This window comes from Blennius ocellaris, assembly GCF_963422515.1.
Source record: "Blennius ocellaris genome assembly, chromosome: 18".
Taxonomy (NCBI): Eukaryota; Metazoa; Chordata; class Actinopteri; order Blenniiformes; family Blenniidae; genus Blennius; species Blennius ocellaris.
The window spans coordinates 8,516,006-8,543,423 of NC_137667.1; the positions used below are offsets into that span (position 1 = coordinate 8,516,006).

Below are 27,418 nucleotides of genomic sequence, written 5' to 3' on the forward strand. Positions count from 1 at the left end.
TTTCAAACATGGCTTTATTCAAGTTGGGCCAAGTGACTCAGACAATCAGCATACAAAAAGAAGAACTCAAGAACTCAAGGGCACAAAACTCCACCGAACTGGAACAGGATCTTCTCACTGTGACTCCACCGCAGCTGAATGCACCACCTTGTTCAGAAAACAGGAGCCACACTGACGTCTTGCTGCCATTCATCTTCATCGACATATTTCCTTGATCACTTTGAAGCACAATCCTTGTCATACTAGATTTTGAAAGTGCACAAATCATATTAAAAACTTACTCAAATCACTTGAAACTGCTATTCAGTCTAACTGACCATCAATCTGTCATTTTATTTTTTCGATGGTTCCGATGAGGAGATATTTTTCAACAAATATAAGATGATTAAGTCTTTATGAGGGGTCAGAATTTACAGAAATACTTTCACATAAATACGTTATACAATATATATTTGAAGTTGGTCTGAGACTCAAAATGTTCAAGGTTTTTTTTTGGAGTGCAATAGATCATAGATCATAATAGACCGAAATAAAGAAGGCCACTGTTTTAACTTAAAATTATATTTTATTATTGGTAAAGAAACAAAAATATTTTAAATGTATAGTTACACACTCATCAGCTAATGAGAGATGCTGGACAATGTTAACAGGCCTATTGCAATTCATGAGAACATTCCAGTAGAAAATAAATGAAACAGAAATGAGACACTGGAGAAGAAAAAAAAAGTGAAAGAAAATTAAATAAGACACAGATCATGGAAGAAAAATACCTCAGAAAACTGAAACAAATAGAAACACAGCATAAAGACCTCAGGTGGCTGAGTCAAGTGTGTTTTGATGGGACGGGAGCGAAGAACCCCCTTCTAAGTGCATGAGGTGCAAACTCTGAGGCCATTTATTAGTGAGGTGTACTGCTATTATTCTCAATCAGAAACTACACAGTATCAAGTTACACATCTCTCACTGGTAACACAAGAAAGCGGTAACAAAAGTGTGTAATTTACATAACAACAAAAAAAAAAACCACATTGTGATTCCCTAAAAAAAAAAATAAAAAAAATTGCAGACTGGTGTCCAGTGTCCGAAAAACAGCAGTCCTGTAAGGTGCAGTAGTGAATAAAATACGACGTCCTACTATACACAAGTGAGCGCACACGCTCTAATTCAAACTCTCAGAATATAGTTGTGCTGTATGAAAACATATGATAAGCAACATGGACATAAAATAGGTTCGATGCACACAAAGAAACTATGAAGAAGAGATTCATAGTGTAGTATGAAAGGAGTGGCAGGGAGGCCCCGCGGTTCAAGACACTGCCGAGAGAACAGCGTCCAACACGTCCTGTTTGTCCACAAGACAGTTAAACCAAACCTGCTCGGTCATTCTCAGTCAGAACGGTCATTCATGTGCCTGTCATGTGATTATTCTCATGGAAGCAAAAACATAAAGAGAAACTTTGTGTTTTCGTTGATCCTGAACTGTAGCGATGCACACACTCACACTCTCTCACACACACAAGAAGACACTAAGATATCTTTTTTTTTGTTTTGAAGTTTTGACTGAAAAAATAGTTGTTTCTTTTTTTCTTTTTTTTTTTGGAAGTGATGAAGTTTTCAAATATATACACATTTGTATTTTTCCAAAGTGAGTGTTCAACTTACAAGCTCACACTTCTTCAGGGAACGTGTCATTGAAAAATGTGGATTTCCATTTTTTTTGATAAAATAATCTTAGCTGGGCATTATATACAGTTATTACACCCCAATCCTTTCAAAAACAAAAACAAACAAAAAAAGCCAAACATGTCTCACAGTGTGTTTTGTTTCTCTTCATACGAGAACATGTATTTCTTTATAGTGAACAGAGAAACTAATGCTCTCAGTATTGAGAGGTACAGAAATGTATTCCCCCATCTTCAAACAGCTCCAGAGTCTGCGTGATGAATGCTCTTTAACAACCATTAGCCTGATTTCTCTGTGACATCTGCAATGACGTTAGTGCTAAATGGTTTGTGCTGAGCTAACGGAAGTTAAATACATGTCGCAAGTCCGCTGCACCTTCAGTCCCAGTTGGCAGGCACCGGCGTCTGACTGGAAGTGGCTTTTCCCAATGTCCACAGACAATACTACACCACAGTTGGAGGCGGTTCCCTCGGTTTTCAAACAAGAAACCCTCCTGGTGTTTCAGATGGAACTCCTGCGCTTATTGAGTCTCCTGTAGGTGTTGATGCTATGCAGGCCGGTGGAAACCGAGCTTATGCCTGAATGGTGTTGCAGGCTGCACACGCAGCCGTTGGAGTGCAGGGGATTGGAAAACGCCTCCCCCTGCTCCATGTAGGTGTCCGAGGTGGAGAGGTCACGTGGGATTATCATGGGTATGGAGTATTGCAGCTTCTCCCTGCTTTTGTACCAAAGACAGGAGCACATGGACTGGAAGTGGAGGACTTCCGCATAAACATTGCGAAGGCCCCGACTCGCCGCTCCTCCCCCGCTTCCACCCACCGCACTGCCGCCGCCGCCGCCGCACCCGGACGGCGTGGAGGAGGTGGAGGCCGGGTCTATCGTGCAGTTGATGTGTCCCCCAGCCTGACCGTTGTGCACGAGCAGCGCCCTCTGCTCGGCGTCCCTCTTCTCGTCCTCGGCGTTCATGGTCATGAAGCGAAGCACGGCTAAGTTCAGGAAGGCTCCGATCACAGCCAGACCCGTCAGGATGTAGATGAAGCTGAAGGCCACATAATCCGGTTGGTTCTGCAGGGCGTGCTCGCTCTGCAGCGCCACATAGTCCCCAAAGCCGATGGTGGTGAGGGTGATGAAGCAGTAGTAGTAGGCATGGAAGAATGTCCACCCCTCAAAGTGTGAGAAGGCCACCGCCCCCACACACAGCGTGCTCATGCAGGATATGAACCCGATGGTCACCATGTTGACCATGGACACCTCGGTGCGCCTCATGCCAAGGCACTTCTTGAGGCGGTGGAGTAGGTATCGAACAAAGGTGTTGATCCGCTCGCCCACACTCTGGAACATGACCAGGGTGAGGGGGATGCCCAGGAGGGCGTACAGCATGCAGAACGCCTTCCCTCCATTTGTGCTGGGGGCTGCGTGGCCATATCCTGAGGGAAGGAGGCAGAAAGAAGCAGGGTTACTGGGGCAGAACTAATTAAATCTACAGTGCAGAGGACAGGGGTCTGAAAAGAAAAAAAGCTGGAGGCTGGAAAGATAGTCAAAACCTGGACAACTCGGATATAAATGATTTGTATTCTACAAGCAGCTCGTCGGACAAATTCAAAGACTCTTCATTTTACTGCAGCCGAACGCGGGTGGAGATGAGAATACACAGCCGTGTGGCTGGAATGACCAAAGTATTGATGTCATGTACAGGAGAGAGAGAGCTTGAATAATTTATTGGCGAGTGGTCTCCGCAGAGTGGCTTCATCTAATGACGTTTGTGTATTTTTAAGGTTCTAAACACGGGTCCTCATTTGTTCATATGAACAAAAAAACTTGACCTAGCAGGATGTCAGAGCAAGTAATTAAAACATCAACAGCATGAAAGTAATATTCAGCTAACTGTTTTTTGTTTTTTTTACATTTATAAGACCTAAAAAACATAACAATATCAAAATATGAGTGAATCAATAGTGTGGTGAAGTGTCAAAGTTTGAAGTTTACCTTTTGACAGTATCTAACTATTAATATACATACAAAAAAGTTAAGATCGTTAAAACAGTATATAAGTGTAAAGTTTTCCTTTGAATCACTCCCTAAAAAAATCAGTCCTGGAAACAAACAGACATGTGTGTAACATACTTGAAGAAATCATAGTGAAAGATGCAAAGCTTGTGTTATAACTGGTAAAACATCAAGGGTTGGTCAACAGAATCCAAAGTCCCAAGAAAAGTCCAAGTATCTGGTTCGAATTTCAAGGTTTCATTTAAAAAAATGATCAAACCATGAACAAGGATTTGACCAAGCCTTGTATTGAGCAGTATGTGTATTGTGTATGAGGTTTATTTAATTGTTCAGTAGTTTAATTCATGTATTTACTGCAATGCCAGATAAACCAAGAATTGATGTTTGCTGAGAGTTTCCTCCAAATCCACATTAAAAAGAGATTTATATTAATAATAAACTTTGGTTTAGTGTCTTCAGATTTATTCATTAATAAATAAAGAACAGACACCGGATAATACACAAGTGTTAAGTTTAAAAGTCCAGTTTTATGTTGACTATTCTTTTAACCTTCTGTGTAGTTGTTTGTTTTATTTTATTTCATGGAACTGTAGTGACGATATAACTATCCCTTCTCTTCTATTATTTTTTTTTTATCCTGTGTTTACTGTTTTCTCGTTCTGACTGGGTTTGTGTTATTATCACTTTGTCAGTCGTGTGTTAAGCACTTGGCACTCTGATGATTTGGTTATTATAATGGAGGTGTAAGGTTTAAGTTTCATCATATCTTTACAGCTGATAAACCACTTATTGTGTAAAAACTGCTTGATTGCAGCTGTCATTTTGTGCTGACTCGGCGAGATTTCGTAAGCAGTCTCACTGTCTACGTCACCAGTGTCACGGTGGATTTTCAGGTTGAGGGTCGACCTTTTCGCTCCTCACGTCACTTGCTTTTTTCCGCTTTAGGGCTCGTGCATGCAGCATCATTGCTGCCTGAGAGATGTTCCCCATGCGCTGACCTGTCGCACACGAGAGCTGAGAGATGACGTCCCTGATAATGATGGGATCAGCAAATGGAATAGGTTGACCAATAGTTTGAATGTAATTACTGCAGAGTTGATTTAATTCTTCAGGCTCTGGTTTTATTGTCACGCTGATCTGTGCCGTTGAGCCATCTGTCAGTCTGGTGCCAAATCGGTTTAAAGCTTTTCCCAGTTGTGCCGCCAAAATGAGCGTCATTACAACTGATATATCTCTCCATGGAAGGAAAAAAAACGACCTGGTCGCTAAGCACAGAGGACACACAGGACACTATCTTTAATGTCATCCTCAACAATGGATGTTTCACTATTCTCTGATGACACGAGCATGAATGATGACTTTATTCTTTTTTATCTGACAAACTGATTACCATAATAAAGATGTAAAGCGCAATGGTTTTTCCACATTAAAGTCCAACAGATCAGTCGAATTAACTTCAAAATCACTTATGAATTCGGTTCATAATTTGGTGGTAATAAACACGGAGGTTGGGTGGAGATTCATGGGGGAATGAGGGTTGGAGATTAGATGAAAGTCCAATAAGTAGAGTGTAAAAATGTTAAACTCTTTATTAAAACACAAGTTTTATTGCAATTATAATACATGCAATTATTTAGTGCAAAAAACACTAAAAGGAAAAAGTTGTGTTTTAGGTACTTTGGTTCGAGAGACTTACGTATATGTAAAAGTTTTAATTGGCACAGCTGTGGACAACTTTACTTCTTTAGGTCCATACAGCCTGGATTTAAGTGAGTATTTATTACAAGTGATGCAGCCAGTGTGTGATGAGAATCATGGTCTGGATGGGCTATGGGAGGAGTAAGCAGAACTGGAACTATGATAACTGAAACTAGAAATAAACTAATGACAGTGGAGACTGTTGACTGAACTACAAACTGTAGAACCACATCTTTTTCTACATTCTTAAATATCTCATTGACAAACTGGTCCTTTCTTTCGGTAAGCACTAAAGATACATTTTCTTCATACTAAATGAAAAAAAAGTTCAAACAATATTTTTGGGGGATTGCGTGTGCAAATATAATTTTTAAACATCTTCCACTTCCATTATGACTGCAACTAATTAATTCAAACTGCAAAAGAAATTCTAATTTAATTGTGGGAAAAAAATATTTGTTTGACATCATACGTGTTTTTATTATTTATTTTTATTTTAAGTGACATACTGGAGTTGAGTCCCTTGCTGTAGATTGTATATGAAGGTGTATATTATCAAGTCAACATATAAGAGGTTTCCATTCTTTTCAGGGTTGGTGGCAACTTGAGAAGATGTCAAGTTAAAAGTTCCATTATTTTATGCATATGGATTTTAGACATTAATCATCTTTTAGTGACAACTTCTCTGCTCACCACCATGTGGCAACGGGACTGACATCAGACTCAGTACGCGAATTACACTTTTAGGAACGCAGTTTTCTATACCTCATTATTCACAACCTTGTCATGCACGGCTGACTGCACTTCCTCCTGGAGGAGCCTCCAGGTAGCAGTTATACCCTGAATATTCAGCTGTTACAACATAAACAGTCTGCTGCCTTTGGTGTTTATTATAACTGATAACTGACATGTTTCCTTTGTTTTGTTTAAATAAATATAATAAATCTGGATCCATCCTCCGAGGCTTTAGCTGAGGTTCTTCATCATGAAGTGTTATATTTTATAAAACTATGGACTAAAATCATAAATTAACCTTAAAAGTGGGACAGTGCCTTTTGAACTTGTTCTTTTTGCATCAGGAAAAATATATTTTCTTGTAAATAGACTGCATAGTCATATTGATCGATGCGAGGTTGCCAGGTTGCCAGGGCATGAACTCGTCCATTTATTCATGTTCTATACAGCTTCATCCAGCCGGGAGGTACTGGAGCTAACCAGGCAAGGTGCACCCTCAAAAGGGCAAAAACTCGGTGCTTTTGAAAAAGGCCGTATATATTTTATTAAAAAAATTACACGGTTCATGTTGTTGGCATGTGTGAGAACCAAAGAAATGCCGGCAGGCTTTTTATAACTGTTCACAGTGGATCAGGCAGGACAGTGTGTTCAGGTGAACACGCAGGCTGAGCCACTCGGCTGTCAGCAGCTGTCAGCAGCAGGGAGCGGGACATCAAGACGCGGGGACGACCTGAGTGACAGCGGCGCCGCCGACATGGAAGCCGGAGGCGACAGGACCAGTAGTCCTCGTGCCGTGCGAGAGAGAGCGAAGAGGCCTGCATGACAAGCTCATCCTCCCCGAGTCTGTGCCGCCCTCTGAGCGGTGACCAAGTTATTATGAGACAGTGTGTCTCCGAGACGAGTCCCGGTGCGCCAGGGGACTCCAGGGGATTTGCCCTGTTAGTACCGATTACAGTCACAGGCGGAGGAAAGGTTCTGCCTCACACTCCGAGAGGTGTAAAAACAACGGGCCAAAGAAGCTTGATTGACACCTAAGCAACTGCAGATTCTCATGTCAGCTGTCTGAAGCAGCTGCTGCAATAATGCCGAGCACATTCTTGCTTTGCCCGCACAGTGTTGTAATGCTTAGCACTCTCGACTCAAACTGAGAAAGTCTTCCTGTTTAAATCTGGGCTTTGAGGGGTTCTCAGTGTGGTTTTGCGCGTTATTTTGAATGTGTAGCCGACACATTGTGCTCTGGGTTTGGTTCTGATATAATAGCATTTTTAAAAAAGTTGGCTTTTCTGCCGTCTACATGGAGGCGGAGGCGGAATGTTTCCAAAAAGTTGAGTTTTCAGTGGCTCCGAGCACTGTTGTCAAATAAACAGGTCTTTAGTTGACGATGATGCCGTTTTGATAGTTGTCCAATATTAAAACTTAAATAAGGATGTTTAAAACATCAAACTCCTATTTAAAATAATCAGAATTTTCCTTTTATATTTGATGAAAAACAGCTTTTATTTGTCATGTTGTTGCTTAACTGTTTTCATGAGCGGTGAAGAGGAGCTGCACCTTGTTAGGATGAGTTTAAGTCACTGTTGTAATGCTGCTGCTTTGTACTGTGTGGCTGTGACTGGGACATGGCAATAAATAATCCTCATACCATTAGTAAACATGTCACTTTTCTTAAATGTCCATAGCTAAATGGGTAAGCCTCCACTTCTTTATGTCCAGGTTGGTCATGTTGATTTCACTTAGACAGCTCAACCTTTCCTCGGGCGTTGCACAAAGTAAACTGAGAACTACAAATATAGAAGCTGAATAGATGGATGTTTGGCTTTAAAATAAAATAGCTACGTCAGAATGGCTGCACACGTATTTGCACATATTTTAAGGATTGATGAGAGAAAAGCGAGAGGAGACATCTGGGAAATTACAGGCTATCAGTACGTTTTTTTTTTTTTTTTCCCCTAAGGAAACAGTAATTTCCTCTAAAATTAGCTTGGTTTCTCAATTTGCATGGGGATTGTTGCAAGACAGAAAGCCAGTATCAGAGTCTTTTGCTGCATCTTGAAGCTGATTATCTCATAACGTAATTTCTGTAATTATGTTTTGAAAGAAAATATGAAAATTGCATAACATTGAAGGACAATATGAGCTTTATATCAACTTATTAGATAGAACTAACGAGCAGAGAAGCTTAACAATGTCACCAGCGCACAGGTGCACCATATTCAAAATTCACATCTCATCATTGGCTTCTCATTATAAAATCAGAATTTAATTGAAATTATTGAAGCCTATGCCTCTAGCAACAGGCTGGAGTTAAATTAAAGGCTTCCAATCATTTAACGGGGGAGAAGAAAATATTCCCCAATGATAGCTTTACCATTCTAAAACACTGCAGACATTGTATAAATTACAGATTAAATTTGAAGACATCAATCGTGGTCTGTAACACATTTTGCTCTCTCATTCATTTTGCAATTTTTAATCATCTCACATTCACTTTAGCAGATGGGTGTGCAGCTTTATTCAGCGCCTCACCATATTAACCCTCAATCAGATTTTGCAAATTAAATGTCTGGTGTCCAACAGGACTCGATTGCAGAAATCAAACAGCTGCTGGTTTCAGACACGGATGTAAGGAAATCTTTACGTAACTGTCATAAAGGAATAAAATATATATATACTTTTAACATATGCGGGATTTTTCCAAACATACAATTCTGCTCAAACTTCATTCAAATAAACCGGATAAATATACTCACAATTTGGATTAATATTCAAACATTTTTTTAAGCCATTATGTGTATTATTTTCAAAAAATAACTGTATGCTCATGACGGGAATTGAATTTGTTTACAACAGTGAAAATGTTATGTACTTTGCCTGAGATAAGTAGAAAAACAGTACAGTTTTCTTTAGAGCTAGTTACTGTTTTAACTGTATTCAATGCATTTTACTTGCAGGGATTCTTATTGACTGTGTCTGTATGAAATATTGATGTTTAAAGCCAATGTTTGGCCTTTTGTTTTGTAAACAACTGGGGAAGAAATTGATACATTTTATCTCAAAACCTCAAATAGTTTAAATGTCAGTTTAAATTGTGTCAAGATTCTAATAGTATGAAGGATTCTACATGGTCTCAGTAAAAGGACCTCAAAGTAATATTTCATTGAAACAATGTGACTATTTGAATTAATAATATATAAATGGCTGCAATTTATTGTGCAAATCAATCCATTCAAAAAGTAACTTATACACTGTGTAGTTTAAGAAAGAGTAACAATAACTATACTTTATATTCTTTATTGACTTTGTGGGGAAATGTGACTTTAACATTTATACATTTTACAAAAATCATATAAAATGAAATGAAAATTAATGTCTGCTGTTAACAATACAAATACATCTGTTTACTAGCTATTGAATACAAATTAGGAAATGTCTCAGTTAGGGTTAGGGTTAGTACTATTTTACAATTGTTTGCTATGTGAAATGTGACAGTAGTTCTACCTGCATATTTGCAAATAGAATACATTTATGCTAAACTGACTACAAGGGAGGAAACACAAAACGCTGTTGTATTTAAGGATTTTCGGCAGCTCTACTTTCACTTGCAATTGAGTTCATTTTGTATTTTCAACAACTATAGTTCTATCTGTGATTAATGTTTGAGAAAATGTGACAGTAGTTGCACTCAGGTAGTTTCAAAAACAATATTTTCCCTTGTACCTTTCAAAAGCAGTAGTATTTGTTGCAATCGAGCACATTTTGGAAATGTAATACTCATTTTTCTTACTCTTTCCTCCTCTGGCTGATGTTTACTTCTCCCTTCAGTGTTGTGATTGCTTGTTTGCTTCCAGAGAAGAGAACACACTGTTTTGTAGTTCCTCAATAACCCTTCCCACTGCATCTAAAGTCATCATTACTGTGATTAATTAGGCAAAAAAAAGAAGAAGAAAACAGGCTTTGAAAATACATCAATGAAGGGCAAAATGCAACTGTTAAGACTCCAGTTTTCTGTCACTCGATTAAATTTTCATTGATCAACAGGCACAATTTGTTCCCACCAACAAGACGAAGAGCTCCACCTATTCATCAAGCGCGCCTGCTCACCTAATGAGGAGAGATTCTCAGAGGCTCGCTGCATTTATTGGGGGACTAATTTATCACCAATTTGAAGAAAGCAGCCTGTGAGCAACCAATAGAAAGTCCATGACGCAAAAGCTGAAGACTTCAAGAAAAGTACAAAAATAGACGACAGTGCAGGTGATCAATGTAGGGGCTCCAAATCATGATGTGCATGCACGCTGTGTGCATGCGCTGGGGATGAAGCGCTGTAACAGAAGTGCTGGTGGCAGTACTGGACTCTGGGGTTGACTGATAATGTCCTCAGACATCTGCACCCTGGAGACCAGGCAGTGTCATGCTCTATAATACACTTGTGCATGTGTGTCTACTGCAAGGTTTCATTGAGGCAAAGGTACAAACAGCCGCTTGCTGGATTTTATTGCTTTCCTTGTGTGGGCTTTCCACAACAGGATTTTAAATCTACAATTATATCAAAAGAAACATGACACGTTTTGGTCTTAACTAAGCATTAATTGTGATAAAAAAATTTTAATGGGCGTTCAAATCATCCTCATACATATTCATTTGAGAGTTAAGCATATGAGAGTGTATGGAGAGCTCAATTTGTCTAAAAACAACCGTTTTGAGCTGTGTGCAAAGTATGAGACAATAATAATACATTGGAAAAGAAGAGCAGAAAACAATTACAGAAAATCATTATTTAAAAAAAAAAGTATTTATCATGCAATGCGTGCAACTCATTATCATTAAGAGAAGTGCTTGTAATTTACCACCTACCTCTGCACTTCTTAATATGCAGCATATCAGCATCTTTCTCTTCATTGTTTTGGTTGTTTTTTTTACAACTTTACTGTGAGTTTCATATTGCATATCACCACACTCTGACCCAGAGTTTGTGCACTTCAGTAGAACTACTTAAACTTAATCACAAATACTAGTAAAACTTAAGTATATAGTACTCTTTTCAATTCACTTTATCTATATTACATATATGCACTGTAATGTACGCTATTTGCAAGCATATTTGCATACTAAATCTAAAGTAGCCTCAAAATGACTTGTTACGACCTCCATTGTTGTGAAGAAAACATACTTAAGTATATTAAGAAAATACAATTTGCATGAGTTTTCCTGAAGGTTCGACAGGTATTTACCGAGTATTTTCCATCAACTCCATCACTTAATGATGGAGTTGATGGAAATGGATCTTGTTCAATCAGGTTTGTCTCTGGTTGGATTGTTCAGCTCCGTTTCTTTTTATCAGAATTGGTCCATTCAGTTGCTCCAGACCCACGGTTTGGGACCCGTTGAGGAAAAAACCTCAGAGTAGCTTAGTTGTTCAAACTAGACGTTTCAAATAAATCCAGAATTAGATGCTCTACACACTCTGGAGCAGCCCTGAGGATCTGGACCGGGTTCGATTTTGAAGGCTCCAGTTTAGACATGTTGGTGAACGTGTCCACCAGCATTTGTCTTCACTGTAAACATTTTGGCAATCTGAGTTCAGTGGGATGGTCCACAGGCGCAATTTGTGAGCCTTCAAAGAAAAGGAGCAGGACGGGTAAATGGGTCGACTGACAATACAGATATCTGGCGACAACTCATATCCAAACCTCATACAAAGAAGTGAAACACACTAACTGCTCTTTATTTTTTTAGTTCAAACAATTTGTTTGCTAATTTATGTGTAGGTAAAACTGATCTAATATGTGGATGAAAACCAAAAAAGAAAAAAAAAATTGTTAAATTAGACCTTTTTGTAAGAATAATTGCAGCCTAATTATAATCAAGACAATTGAAACAGAGCCACTGTGGAGTAGTTGTGATAATTTATATCTTCACTGAGAGGACACGACTGTCTGTGTGTACAACTTTACTTTCCTGGAAACAAATTCCTTCTGCACAGCTGAAGTGTGCTCAGAGGTGTTGCACACAATCGTGACTTTCAGCCGTACATGGTCAGCCTAGATCTTTAACCTACAGGTGTTGTGAGGAGTTTCCCAGAGTGACGTCGCACTTGTCTGCATTTACGTCATCCCGAAGAAGCAGCGCAGGCCCGAGAATGTTCTGTACAACCGAGCAAATAAACATCGATCATATCATCCTCTTGCTACAGGTGGTCTTTGGGCAGCTGCCCACTCCACTTCCCAGCATGCTTTCTCCACAACACTCTTTCATCTCCAGCTACGTGTGCCAAAGACATCATGAGCACACGACTCTTCAAACTGTAACTCCTGTCTAGTTGTACGCATTAACATTTTCCAATAGCTCACACCCAAAGCTGTTACCTTATAGGCGGTCCTTCTTGTGAGTTATATGCCTTTGCTATCTATAGTGTGAACCTACGGACCTTCATTAATCCTCATTCACAGACACTTCAAACTCCAGACGACCCTACCGTTGTTTATTCAGGCACTTAAACACAGCCCCAGTCCTCCCTCCATTAGTCTGCCTGGCTTCTGACCCACAAAGCCATGCCGGCAGCTGCTGTGAATAATGTATACATCTGTGAAGGTAAAGAATTCTAGGAATATGATTCATTCGGAAAAAAACATCAGCACCTGCAGTGCGATTATTTATCTTCCACTCAATGGATTGAATTGGACCGAGAAGGCGTCTTTTCAACATCTGTGTAAACTGGATGGAACTGGCCCAAAAAAAAAATGGGTTGTTCATATTAAGTTGAATAAGGCAATGCAGGGTTCCTGTGATGTGGTGCAGGTAACTGTCAGTTCAGCTGTATGGCGGGTTTTTAATGAGACACATACAGTCAATATGGTCCAACGACACCTACTGTACTGTATATCAGTGGCGTCCACCTTTGGTTGAGGTATTTAATAATGGAAGCAATGTGGAGGGTCAGGTAAAGTTTAAGAAAGTCTGTATTTTCGGTGGTTCAACACTATAACATGGAAGTCTTCCCAGAACACTTGGAGTTGAGTCTTTTGTGATTAAAAAAGTTGAGGTATTTCTTGAAATTATACCCACTGATGGAGTATAACTCTTGAAAGTTATTTTTCACTGTTGCTGTGCTCTTGCTTTAGGGAAGCTGAGTAGTTACTAGTTGGAAAAGGCCTCATCACCCAGTTTATAGCATTCACCTCACGTTAAAAAAACAAGGAACATGGCTCGGTCGGAATCCAAAACAATAGATAAATGAGCTTGTTGTCACACATAAAGCAAGAGCAGATGAAATAAAGCTCTGGAGGAGCAAATTATTCCCATGACATTCATGCACAGTTGCTGAACAAACATTACTTTATTTTGTGCTGTTAACATCAAGCAACTGTCATAACAGAGTGCTGTTGTTTCTGATTGTGCCATGAATTTGTTTTGAAGGTAGTCCATAGCTGATGAGTTGAAGCATCATTAAAGGTTTAAGTCCTTCATGATACAATTTGAGACGCTGATCTCAATAACACCTTGATTTTGTGGTGTTTTCTGAATATGTGCAATAGGTAACTGAGTACAACTGTTACATCAGGGATAAGAAGGTTGTTTTAATTTAAGGGCAATATACATGATTTGTGTCTCTATGGTGCAGAATATTGTGACATATTCAAAGTCGTGTCATCTAATTTTGTCTTTGGATTTTGTTGTATCCAAAAATAGAAAGGAACACTTAACCTTGAGCTTTATGAGGTTGTCCAAGTCTGATAAAAAGCTATGAAATTCTGTCTGCCGCAGTGTTTCTCTCCAGACTAATGATGGCAAAAGCCTGTTGCTTCTCAGGTCATACATTTCTGGCAGAATTCAGTGCACGTTTTAACCAATTCAAACTCTCAGAATGGCTTTGATGCGAACACGACTCAGCTAGAAATGTGTGAATGAATTACAAAGAGCAAAGACTTTTTCTGAAAAAAATTAGATTCAGTTGTTTTCTTACACTACACAAGGTCATCATAATGGAATACACCCCCTAGTGGGTCATTTGCTTGGCCAGAAAAACCACAAAAGCTTCCTAATGTGAAGTAGGACAACATTCAATAAATAAAGTAGCTAAATTATTTATGTTTATATTTTCAAGACGTACTTCCAATAAAAAGTGATTCTAGAGAAGAGGGATGAATGTCCATTTTCATTATGCTGATATCATGCTGTACTTTAGTCTGCACTCTTTTGGGCTGTTGTCATTGTTTTGAGTCAAACAATTGTGATCCTTGTTGGCTTTGCAACATATTACTTTATCATTCAGAACACATTTAATACATCACATCATTCAGTTTTGTGCCATTGAGCCAGTTCAGCCAGTACGAGAAAGAGGGAGAAACCTGGTGAGACAAACTGGGCAACTCAGGATGTGTTCATCACGAGCAGCCTGATGTACCGCCGGGGGAGACAGCACATTGGCAAAGCGTCTGTCTGGATTCATTTTAACTCGGTTACCCGTGTGTGGGCTCCAAATCGGGGCTGGGAGCATGTGCTCTTATCCTGCACACAGCTGAGACCCAAACACTGAAGCATCACAAGCCTTCAGACCAAAGCAACCGGGCGTTAGATCTCAGCTGCCTGTGCCCTGAATTTACCTGACAAGTAGCAAAATCTTTTCATCATTGTGCGATACACCAAAAAACATTCCTCTGTTGAAGCCCTTTATCTACAATCAAACGCACCACTGTAAGCCTTTGTGTGTGTGTGTGCGTGTGTGTGTGTGTGTGTGTGTGTGTGTGTGTGTGTGTGTGTGTGTGTGTGAGTGTGTGTGTGTGTGTGTGTGTGTGTGCGTGTGTGTGTGTGTGTGTGTGTGTGTGTGTGTGTGTGTGTGTGTGTGTGTGTGTGTGTGTGTGTGTGTGTGTGTGTGTGTGTCCAATCGTTTCGTGTTTTGCTTTCACTGTGAAAAAAAGAAAATCCCTATCAGCAACTATTTCCAAACGTACTCCTTATGTTCCTTTTTAGGGGATATGAGAGGAAACCTTGGCAGGCCGCTGTTTTCCATGAGGTCAGTCAGTGAGGCATTCCAGCCAGAGTGTGAGATCTCTGGAAGGGCTGGCTAATTAAATAATTCACGTGATTTATGTACCTGATACACAGCTGATACAGACTTGTTTCAAAGCTCACAACACAGCTGCACTAAAACCGGCTGCACATACCCTCATAATGCACAGGGAGGAAAAGGATATAAATCTAGAAGGACATAAAACAAGAGCATGAGACGTTAACTGAGGGATAGCGCAGATTTTAAGGACATAATTCCTGCACCGTGGCACCGTGGTGATTTTACAAAGAGATCCACTTTTTAGACATTTAATGCATTAAAAACTAAATTTATGTTACTGGAAGTCATTAATTTGTAGTCATTGCTAATGTACGAGCCGTGAGTTAGGATTTCTTTCCAAGCTTTTAGGAGGTCAAACCAAGTAACACACATATCCTTTTCAAGGGCTTCATTTGAGTTCTCTGCTTTCAAAGTGAGCCTGTGTGGGCAGGGGGAGGGAGAAAAGAGAGTATGAGTTGTGTAATATGATACAGGAATGTAAAGTAGTTTCATCAGCGAATGGATGCATACTATTTTTCCGGCGAGCGTGTGGCCAGAAAGTCGAACATGTCTGCTCGTCAGTACTGAGAACGATCACACATTAGGCAGAGAAAGGCTGAGTAATGACACGACAGCTCAACCAGTGGGATGAATTATCCGACCACTGAGACGAGTTCCACTGGGGAGCAAATTAGCCTGAAAATGCGCATGAAATCATCATTCAGCAAAGCAGAAACCATGATTAGAGACAAATTTACATATTTACAGGTCCACGCGAACAGTATGGAGAGATCGGTGGTGTCCGCTGGCCAGAATCTGCTCACCAAAGAGGCTAAGGCAGATTTCTATTTGAAAAATTGTACACACACAAAAAAAAATGTAATAAAGCTAATAAATGTAGTTTCTCCAATAAAAGTGTTCCTAATTTGACTAAAGGTCACTCCGCTTTTTGGAGATTAGCAGACGTACCACGAGACTCAGAACTCAACAGCTGATTGCAGAAACAATTCCCCATTGGGGAAATTATTTCTCCACATTTAACCCATTCTATTTGTAGGAGCGGCGGGTTGAAACAGTATGGTGCCCGGGGAGCTGGTGCTGGTCAAAGGTCATGCTCACGGCCCCACAGCGGTGACCTGTCAGCTGTCAGTGCGATCTTCAGATCCCAAGTCCACTCCTCTCTAACGTCAAAACCACCAGGACATTTTCATGTCAAAGGGATGGCTTTTCTCATAATTTCTGCGCAAATAGCGGAAGATGAGAGTATTTAAACATTTCAGACCACTAAAATTATCAAATTTTATTTGTTTGCGAAATCATAAAACGATAACAGCTACGACAGTCACAGTTGATATAAAAGACTTACAAGCTATCTCAAATCGAGAGCTTCATGTTCTTTTTAACTGTTTATAGATCTCAACAGCCACTGACAAAGAACATTACTCATACTACTTGTACTCACAAATGTTACTTATTAGCAGTGCGTGTGCAGTGTGAGAGTTGTTGGAGCAGGATGGTTGCATTATGCTCACTGACCTTTGAAAATTCCTGCTCAATCAAGTTTTCTATCGTTGGATGGTCTGGCAGGGCTCCGTTTGGTCCCTCCGTTTGACTGACAAGCATAGCAACTTTATCTAGAAGTTTAACTAACAGTAGAGTCCAGTTCCATTCTCAAACTCTTAAATAATTTACTTCATACTCAGGCACACTTTCTTGTTGAAGCCCTTTGTGTAACCAGGCTCAGACACTGATCTGCATTTGTCTGTGGGACCCACTGTTCTCTCATTTAATCCAGGGTTTTTCCATATTGTTTTTCTTTCTGCTGTGTAAACTGATCTTTACATATTGTGTGCCAGACTGTGGTGCCCTCCTCCCCCTCCTCCCGTCTTTGCCAGCACACGTCTGTTTAGGACAGCATCTGCTCCCTGAGAGCAGCTGAACGGGCTGAACCGGGCACAGAGCATGCACACATATATCAGTGGAGTCAGGTGACAGAGGCAGGTACAGGCAACTCTCTGAATTAACAGCTGAGGGGTCAGAAAAAGAATTAATGTGGGAGAAAAAAAAGAGTAAAAGGATCAACAAACTAAGACAAATAGGGTTATTTTTTTTCCAAGCAATGCCTTGCACATCATAAAATTATGCTGCTTGCCATTCATTGGCTGACATGCCAGCTCCAGTGAGTAAGTTTCAACGCTGGACTCAAGCTCACATTTTTACACCGTGATCCAAAGCAACTACTCCACTGTGCACATCCTCCCGCTGTGTTTCTTTCCAATGACCCCTTGGCTGACATCACATGTGATTTCTCACCTTGTATGGAAACACAACAATACAAGTTTTATTTATATCCCACATCCCAGCTGCCTCTTTATCGTCACGTGCATCAAACACGAAAACACCATTTGGAGGGCAAGTGGATCAAAGGCTGTTAATAATGTGTGAGTTTTCAGCTTCGCATTCACACTTGGCCCAGTTCATTTCCTGGATGTAAGTGTGTCTCCGCTCTTTATATATCGCACTGAAAATCATCCTCGTCATCCTCACTGACTTCATCAACAGTGGTAGTAGGCCCTTGCGGCCCAGATCTTATGTGATGATACTTCAAACTCAGAAAGATGAGATTCTTTCTCTTACTGCAACTTTCTATGTCAGTCTCACTTCTCCTAACCGTAACTACTAGACCATTTCTGATGTCGAGAAAAGTAAAAAAATCACCAGTTAGCAGACAAAGAGAAGTGTTCCTCCATAGAGTAGTCAGCTGGAGGTCAACAGTGAACCATGCTGACAGAAATGCACAGTAATATTGAAGAACTGTCAGTTTTGTCTTTGACACTTACTCAACAATTCTACAAATTTAAAAAGAAAACATAATCAGGCATTCTATAAAAGTGTAAAAAAAAATGGATCTGTTGTGTTGTCTGCTTGTTTTATTTTGGTGATTGAAGAATGTCTGCAGGTAATCGGATCTAAACTCCACAAGAAGAAAGTTAGCTCTGAAGAGATGGACCTTTGATACAGGGCTTCATCTATTTCCCATAAGTTATTGAAAATCACTGGTACTTAAACTAACAAGTCACTCCTTTAAAAATTACAGTGTTTAGTTAATGCTTAGTTCCAACAAAAGATAAAATGGATGAGATGAACTACTTTCATGCAGGCACCAGCCAACAAGTCCACTTTAATGTCAAGATATAGATTGTTGTCCCAGGTAAAAAAGCGAGTGCAGCCAAAAGTGTGAAGGAGAATTATACACCACACTGGTTGTAGATGTTGGTTGCATTGTCTCCTGTTTAAAAAAAAAAGACAAAACTGGGTCACTCTGCACAGCTGCACATTGTTCATTTCCTACCTGAGACTTGCCATTTCTTACTGCTGCATTTTGCAAACCTCATTAGAGTTAAAACCAGACTTCTTTTGCAAGCCCTCATCAGCACAAGTTTTAGCAATAATATTGACTTTACAGACCTCATTTCACCTTTTTGTTGGCTTCTATGAGTGATGTCACTCTTGCTTGTGATTATATGAATTCCCAAACCTGGGAAATGGAACTTTCCCATGTAATAACCTTCCAAGAACCCAGCTGGACGACTGCATCATGAGTCTCTTTGCTTTCTTTTTTCTGTTTCAGACAAATTAAACCCACACACCACTCTGCACGTGTCCCTTACCTCCACCACCCACTGACGTCAGACTTCCCATCCCATTAAGCTGAGAATATTATGACTTCCTGATTTAAAATTGTTGATTTATCCACGTCTCCCATGTGTACCTCAGCTGTTTGTTATGGCCTGAACCAGCAGAGCAAAAGACCGATTAAGGCTGCCAGAGATCACGACTGTGCCCACAGAGGCTCTCTGGCAAACTGCCACTATGCATAGTTCTTCTAGCCCAGTGCTACGCTTTACATTTTTTTAAGCGAGGCGTGTCTAACGCTGACAAAAACGAGAAATCAGTTTTACGAATGAGCTTAAAAAAAACTAGTAAATACTTCTTGAACAATTTTCACTCCTACAACCATAGGCAACACGTGTGTGTGTGTGTGTGTGTGTGTGTGTGTGTGTGTGTGTGTGTGTGTGTGTGTGTGTGTGTGTGTGTGTGTGTGTGTGTGTGTGTGTGTGTGTGTGTGTGTGTGTGTGTGTGTGTGTGTGTGTGTGTGTGTGTGTGTGTGTGTGTGTGTGTGTGTGTGTGATGCAAACCATCAACATGTGGACAAGTGGATCATGATTTAATTAATAAATAATCCAGTCCTTGCAGATGCAGTCAGTAAAGTGAGCATGCTGAGCAAAGTCGCTGAATGTGGGACTTTTCTAAATTTCAAATCAAAAGATGCAGATTGTTCACAGCTTGTGAGATCCAAAAACCAACATTTGTAGACATGCAGCGCTTAGATGCATTTAGCTTTATATCCTTTTTTTAAATTTAAATTTAATTTAATTTAAAGTTGAGACAAGATATTGAATTCATAAACTTAATTAATTTGCAGATATTTCCTGAACCATCACAAAAAATATAATCATTGAAAAAAAATCAGCTCAAGAAGAGGCTCTTGAAGGATGAGAACTGTTTTCATAACCAATACACATTTCACTGATATATTACATCAACTTTGAGAATAAAGAAGACTTAAGCTATCAACAGTACACTGTATATAGATTCTAGTGTTTACACAACAATGTTTTCAAGTGTAATATGCAATTGCAATAACATTTTTGACTAAAGATGCATTCATGCACTTCTCTACACCACTTTCTCCAACTTGATGAATAAAATAACTCAAAATAGTTGATTCAGGTGGCCAGCTGTTTAAAGAAATGTGACAGGAACAGTCATAGAATATAATAAGTACTTTACACAGTAAAGTACTTTACACAGGAAGCAGCATGAGACTTAAAAGTCCACTGATGCCTCCTTTTTGAAGACAGGAAACAGCAGCCAGCATGAGACGTGATGAGCAGTCTGGAGCATGAACAAACTTAAAGGTCAAACTCTGTCATGCAGCACTACTCCTCTATTGTTTAGGCTCAGACGAGTGTCCTTCTATCATTGCGTCATTTTTATTTATTTTTTTTTGCAATAATTTGATGGCACTCAGTCAGATAATTAATGCAACCAACCTTTTATGATTATCCAAAGTGTTCTACATTTGCATAATGTCAGCGGATCGAAACATACATTGATTTTTGGTGTGCATTTCCAGCTATATTTGAGTGAAAACTTTATGTCTGACTTCACATAGCTGTCAGTATGTTATCTTAATGCAGCAGTGCACTGGTACAAAATGTAACCATTAAATATTTAAGAGAAAATGACATATATTACCCTTTGGTTCAACACACTTTTCCAAATAAATGAGTATATTTTAAAATGGAAACTCCATGAGGGAAGCTGGGTTAATCAAAATGTGACAGAAAAGGTTGCCTCGGTAAAATTAAACTATCAGACATTTGCGAGTGCCATTCTGTTGTTTCTGATGATTTAATCAGTGGTTGTTAACATGTGGAATGGGTGTAAGCGAATTTCAGGGGATTAATATTTGATTAAAATTTGAAATGACATATATATATATATATATGTGTGTGTGTGTGTGTGTGTGTGTGTGTGTGTGTGTGTGGCATTCTCCACTAAACACAGAAGTGGCCCTCATCATGCTGTCTGCCTGCTCTCGCCACTACACCATAAAGCTCTCGTATGTCACGTCATGTGATGCAGGAGACTCATGCTGGCACCTGGCTTAATGACCGCAGGCAATTAAATCGAGTAATGGATCTTATTAGAGTGTCACAGGAACCCCAAACTCTATTACCTACAGCTCCAGACCTTCGCCTGGTCAGAGAATGCTGTGATGTCTGTGTGATGGGTTTATACGCCCCCGTTGTCTGTCAAACAAAAATTGACGTAACAGCAAAAAACAGAAGCCAGTTGGTCTCTTGGCAAGCGTTTCATTGACCCCTTTGATCGAGATGGCAGAAACAGCTGTGCTGCTGAACCATAACAATATCATTCATTCATTCATTCATTCATCCTATTTTCCACTCTTGTATTTATTTAATTCACTATTTATTCATTTAGCACCTCAGGCTGCCAAACATTACCTTGTTGTCCACTCATAACGGAACTACCAATAATTTTTCAGTTCAGTCCGATGATAAATATCCGTTCTTTTCCTTTCTGCTTGTTTCTGTTTTATTGCATAATCCACCTTCAATACAGCTTCACCCAGCTTCCAGTCGAGAGTCGCTGTAGTCAATCTCAGTTGGCTATGAGTGAAAGCGCAGCACATCTTGGACAGGTCATCAGTCCATCGCAGGGCAAACACAGAGAGACAGACAATCACACATGATCACGATCACACCTACAGGCAGTTTACAGTCATCACTTGTCTCCAAATGCACTTTTTAGTGCTCCATGCACATCTGCACAGGAACCCAGTGCTGGATTCAAAGCATTCCTCATCAGATGACACTGTGTACAACAACTTTGTGAAAACTGACAGGGTGACCATGGAGTTTTCACTGTGAAGCCTCCGTGTCACCTTGGTGAGGTAACTGCTGCCTCGGGCGTCCCATATGGCTGCAGCAGACAGACGGGGAGCTCCACCTTCGCTCAGTCCGCAGCCTCGCCCTACCAGATCACACAGTGTCTGAACATCCAAGCGTGCAGTTTGTTTTAACCCACTTGGGGAACTGCAGTGCTGAGGAGTCAGCGTAAACATAGTCGGTTAGCAGTTATCACAGTTGTCTAATTTAACCTTTCTGCTATTCTTCAACAGAAGTTCAGGCCACTACGACAGCAACTTCTAAAGATCAGCTCACGAGACTTGCTGATATGTATTCCAATATGTATTCCCTGTGAAACTAAAAAGCACTGTCATAAAACAGTTGATGCCTGAAGTCCAGTAAGCTCCTGGGTGGCCGTAAAAGAATTCAGAAGGCATGAACGCTCTGCGTTTGCTGAAATTCATTCAATTGTCAAAACTCCATTCAGACTGTTAAAGAAAACATAATAAGACAATTTGTACACTTTAAAGCAGCCCTGAGAAACTGCACTTCAAGGCTGGGAATTGGCTGAAAGGGCAGCACCACAGTGTCCTATACTTCTAATAAATGTGGAAATCTGTTTAATAACCTTATTTATATTTGGTATCTCAACCTATGACACTCAAAATTAATCGTAAAAACTGAGCTATATAAGTCAATCCATATTAAAAACAAATAGCAACTACATGAGAAAGTCAAAGTCTGCTGCAAGCTTGCAGATTTGACCCAAAATAGCCTGAATGACTTATGTAATTTGAGGTCCTTTAAGGTCCAGTGTGATCTCTTCTGTCCTGGTTTCAAGGATTTTAAGGTTTCTTCCTCGAAGCCACAGGCATTTGGAGCCAGAATTCAGGACTTATAAGCTCAGGAATACATTATTGACCTCTTCAACAGTGCAGAGGTGTTTTCTGCTGAAATTGTTTGTGTTTCTTGATGTTGGTTGTTACCATTTTTGCTTTTGGCTGCAAACCAAGTTGCCCCTTTGGAATTGTTACAGCCACAAGACCATGACAGGTTTTTCATGCAGATCGTCCCACTTCTTTCCTCAAGTGACCACATGTGCTTGTTTGTGTTGTGTCCCGGATTCGGTTTACTGATGGTTGGTCCTTCAGTGTAGATTCAGTCAATGTCATTGGTTGAGCTCCTCTATATATTATTGTTTTTGGTTTTTTTAATTAGATTTTCATAAGTGTTTTTGTTATTGTTGCAGTATTGAATCTTGTTTGAAACTTTACACTTTCTTACTAAGTTCTAATCATAATCAAAACATAATTAATAAGTCAAGTAAATAAAGAAATCCTTGATTTTATTTCCTCTAAATGAATGAATGTGTTTCCAAGTTAGTGACAGTAACTACATCTGAACTAAGACTTATATAAGCGAGATAAAATCTACACTGGACCTTTTGAACCGGCTTGTCTTGGGGTAGCAGTATTGGGTATCAGGTCCGATTCTGCACTCGTACTCGGAAAAGTATGTGACACAACCCGGCGAGTGTTACATAATGTTATGCATCAGCATCAGGTAGACAAGAGAGCATGAGCGATGTCCGCAATTTGGAGATTCTTTAATGAGAATGATAAAAACAAGTTTGACCCATCGTAAAAAATACAACTAAAATGCCACAAACTGCTGTGGTTATTTTGAGACGTAAAATAATTTCTCTGATTCACAGCATGGCTATAATTGAGAGAAAGAAAAGACTGAATTGTGAAATTGCGTTCCTAAAAAAAGTTTTTTACTTTTTAAACTGACTTTTGGAACAATGTTTAATGAGACACAGTTCCAAAACAGAAAATTCAGAGTGCACTTGTGGTTGGGAGCCCTGCTGTTGTTCTCTGTTAGACTAAATACTTCACAAATGTTGATGGGTGACAGAGAGCTTAGTAATTGAATATGATAAATGTCTCTCCCCATTCCTTTTTAATGTTGCAACAATCGCTTGTAATGTTAATGCCAAGCAACAGAAAATGTATTTTTGGTGCGCACCAAAGAAAGCATTCAAAAGCTTCTTCTGTATTAGATCTGCATTTGAAATATGAGGTATTGCCTCATCAGTATGTCTTGTGAATACATCTGTTTATGGTCCAAAAAACCTTTTCTATGAAGTTAGATCACAAAAAATACTCTGCTGCCCAACGCTGACATCATTGAAGTGTGTTTCTCATTAATGGGGAACAGAAAAATAAATCTAAGAAATGGAGAAGTAAGAGATAATAGAAATTGAGGATGAGGAGAAAAAGGAGAAAAAATGAGAAGAAAGGAAAATGAAGGAAGAGGAAGGAGGAGAGGAGAAGAATAGGAGGAAAGAGAACCGGGAAAAAGGTTGGAATCCTGTTGTTTTAGCCTAAGGTTCTCTTGAGACGCTTTTTTTTGGGGGGGGGGGGTAATATTAAATGTGTACTCATAACCTCACACTCTGATCACAGCCCTCGGGGGTAAACACAACTCACCTATCACTGTTATTGGTTTTATCATTACGCAGCAGTGTATGGCAGTCCACTTCATCCAAGTTGGCTTGTTGAGAGATTAAACAGATGCTTGAAATAAATTGGAAAACAAATTACCCCTGCAGACGTAGTAACCTCGGCGAGCTAGAGTCAGTCGGTGCTGTTGGACTGAGTCACTACCAATGCTCGGAGCCAGTCAAAATTAAAAGTGACACTACACCTGGGTACCAAATGAGTCAAAGCCATCCTTTTCCCCCCGAAAGTAGAGATGGTAAAATCTCTTTTGAGCCATTGACTTGTGACAAAATGATAGATTTTCCCATTGCAGATATGACAAGAGGGTTTGAGTCTCAAAATTATGTTTTATACAATACTTTTGAGGCAACAAAGGGTTTTCCCCAGGGCTGAATTCAGAAAAGTTTTGCATTATACAGCAACATTTTGAAAATGACGTCACAATGGGAGTTATTACACTTTGGAGGCCGCCATTGTTGTTACTGTCAATCTACTCTCTGATGTTTCTACCCAAGAACTACTTACTATGGCCATGGTGCTCATTCGCAGTTGCAGTGTTTCAGAAAAGTTGCATTTTCTCACGTTTCCGCAGAGACCCAGTTGGAGCCCTGTTCGAAAACTTCCACCATGGAAGCCGTTTTCAAAAAGTTGTATTTTCAGTGGCATTGTCATGGAAACTGAACCTCCAAAATGCAGCAAAAATGTGTTATTGTCCATCTACTTGCATGTACAGAAGAACTATATACTACCAAAGCATTGTGCAAGTGAATCGTGCAAGTGAAGTCCACTTCCTAAACACTTTGGTTTGGTTTGATCAGTATAATTTGTACCAAAAGTTTAAATTCAATGTCTGAGTTAAACTGCTTTGAGAGTAAAACTAAAATGTTTTTTTGAGTGTTAGACCATGCTGTTTTGTAGTACAATGCATCAATTGTTTGATCCTTCTTCATCTTGTATTTGTAATTATGTACTGGTTTCATCTCATTCAGACTTCCTTGTAAAATCACGATGGCATTTTAAAAATATGACAAAAAGATTATTCCCCACAGTGTTCAAGAATACACACTGTACAAACTGCTGAGGCCCCTACTACACATGATGGGCAAGGATTTATAAATATATATATTTTTTGGTACAAGTATGTATTGAGGCTACTGAGGCTCCACCATCTCTGGGTGCAGGGGGAGACAGCTCACAGCTCCGGGCTCATGCTCAACAATCAGCCGGCTGGCAAGAATCCCCCATTTCAGAGAGAAATCTCTGTGAAGGGTGGGCTTCATGGCACTGCACGTTCCTCAGGGAGAATCTCTCTGGTGTGACTCTGTGACGACGTACATACAGGAATTTTTTGTAGTGAAAGAGGCTCATTTTGAGTTGTGCTGGTCTGAAATAGCATTTGAATGTAATTCACAATTTTTGAAGGTGTGTAATGTTTAAGATCTTGTGGTGGGACTCAAGGGAATGCCTTATGATTAGAATCATGATTTTCCTTCTGTGGATGAGAAAGGAATAACTTAATGGTCAAAACCTTGTGTGATATCATTATTTTCTTAAAACATATTTTTATCAGAAATTGTACAGACTTAGAAGATATTTTAATTCTAAGAGTGGTTAACCATTATGTTTTATCGTGTACAAATTATTAGCATATCCAACATTCAATCCAAAGATCAAAACAAATAATACAATGTAATGTGTTTCATCCTACATATGATTGGCATAAATTACATTGAAATTGAATTTAAAGAAAATGCTTCCCTTAAAGTTTTTGCTTCAGCTAAATTTGATGCAGTGAGCTGTTTATGTGCCTGTATGATTGTAGCACTAAACATTGAGTCTAATGTTTTTTGAATGTGTTACGGATTTCAAGCACAACACAACAGTTTGTCTTGTCTTTAATGAGCATTTTACTAGAATATTGCCCATCTGCATTCAGACATTTCTCAAAGAAATAAACTCGCTGTGCTGCCGAGTGTGAGTTATAATGTATGTGAGTCCCCGAAGTGTTGTGTCTCTTCTCTTTTGTCACTCCCATCTTCCACATTTCAGGATCATTTGCAAAGCACAAAGCCAGTTTTTTCAAGAAGTTCATATGAAATGGCTCACATCGATTTTTTTTTTTTTAGATTAAGGCTCTCGTAGCCTTATATGTTTGTTCAATGCTGGGGGGGGGGGTCCCATTAGTGTGATGTGTCAGATCACACTAATCAGAGTGGAATGTGATCAGGGAGCTTCCTGCTCTGAAGTTTTGCTTGTGAATATCCAAGAAAACAATAATAAGACACTTTCTATGATGAAGAGCAGAATTGAACTAAATAACAGGTTGTTGCTACTTGTTATTGGGTTCCAGGGATTTCCGCCTCCAGCAACTGTAAAATCTACAGGGAAAAGCTTACGTTAAAATTGAAATTTAGATTGAAAATTTAGATGAACATTGTTCATCTTGTGCTGCTGTGAATTAATTAGAATGAACTCCATCATATATTCAGACACAAATAGAATCAGTTACTTCAGTTGGAAACACTGTATGTGGATCGAGAAAGCTCGAGATGGATGTCGTAAAAAACATCTTGTGTTTTGGTAATGGTAACTATGTTTTGTCAAAATATCTTCTAAAAGGTTTTTTGGGGAGGTATTACAGGAAGATGTGTTATACGTACAAATGATTAATTACTTCACTTGCGTCAGTGACGGGAATTCCCATCCAAGGATGATGCTACTTCCCCGGAAAAGAACAGGTTACGCCACTTTTCAAGTTCAGCCAACAGCATGAATGCATCCATGAAAGCGGCCCTTGTTCTAAAACACCACAATTCATTCACAAGAACTGTGTGAATTATATATGTTTGCTCATGTGGAATAGCTGGGTTTACCTCTTTAAAGTGGTATTGTGGTATTGGCACTATTTAAAAAAGGGGGTAAAAGCAATATTTTCCTCTCAGAGATGCCAAAGTATTCATCATCATTCACCTGTTATATCCACAATATTTATTTCACAATAATAAAATATAGTTATTCTTTGTTAGTGTCACCACTACATTGTACAGACGACCAAATTATCTCAAGTCAACAAGAAAGCATCATAAAGATTGTACATTGTAAAAGCTTCAAATTCTTTGATTACAGTCTGATAGCTTTATTATTCAGAGCACTGTTGACAGGTCAATCTGTGTTGATATGAGGTGCAAATGAATTAGCTCAACTGACATCCTTTGGAAAATCTTTTAATCAACCCCAATAAC

At 39.5% G+C, this 27,418-nt stretch overlaps 1 protein-coding gene across 1 annotated transcript in view; it reads right to left on the minus strand.

The window, feature by feature from the left end:
- Nucleotides 1-2,184: 2,184 nt before the first annotated feature.
- Nucleotides 2,185-27,418, minus strand: part of kcnk3a (potassium channel, subfamily K, member 3a) — a gene marked incomplete at both ends in the record, with an annotated part of 41,455 nt that continues 16,221 nt past the window's right edge. The window contains one exon of the mRNA XM_080514586.1: nucleotides 2,185-3,110. Within this exon, the coding sequence (XP_080370712.1) occupies nucleotides 2,185-3,110 (926 nt within the window). The remainder of the gene's footprint in view (nucleotides 3,111-27,418) is intronic.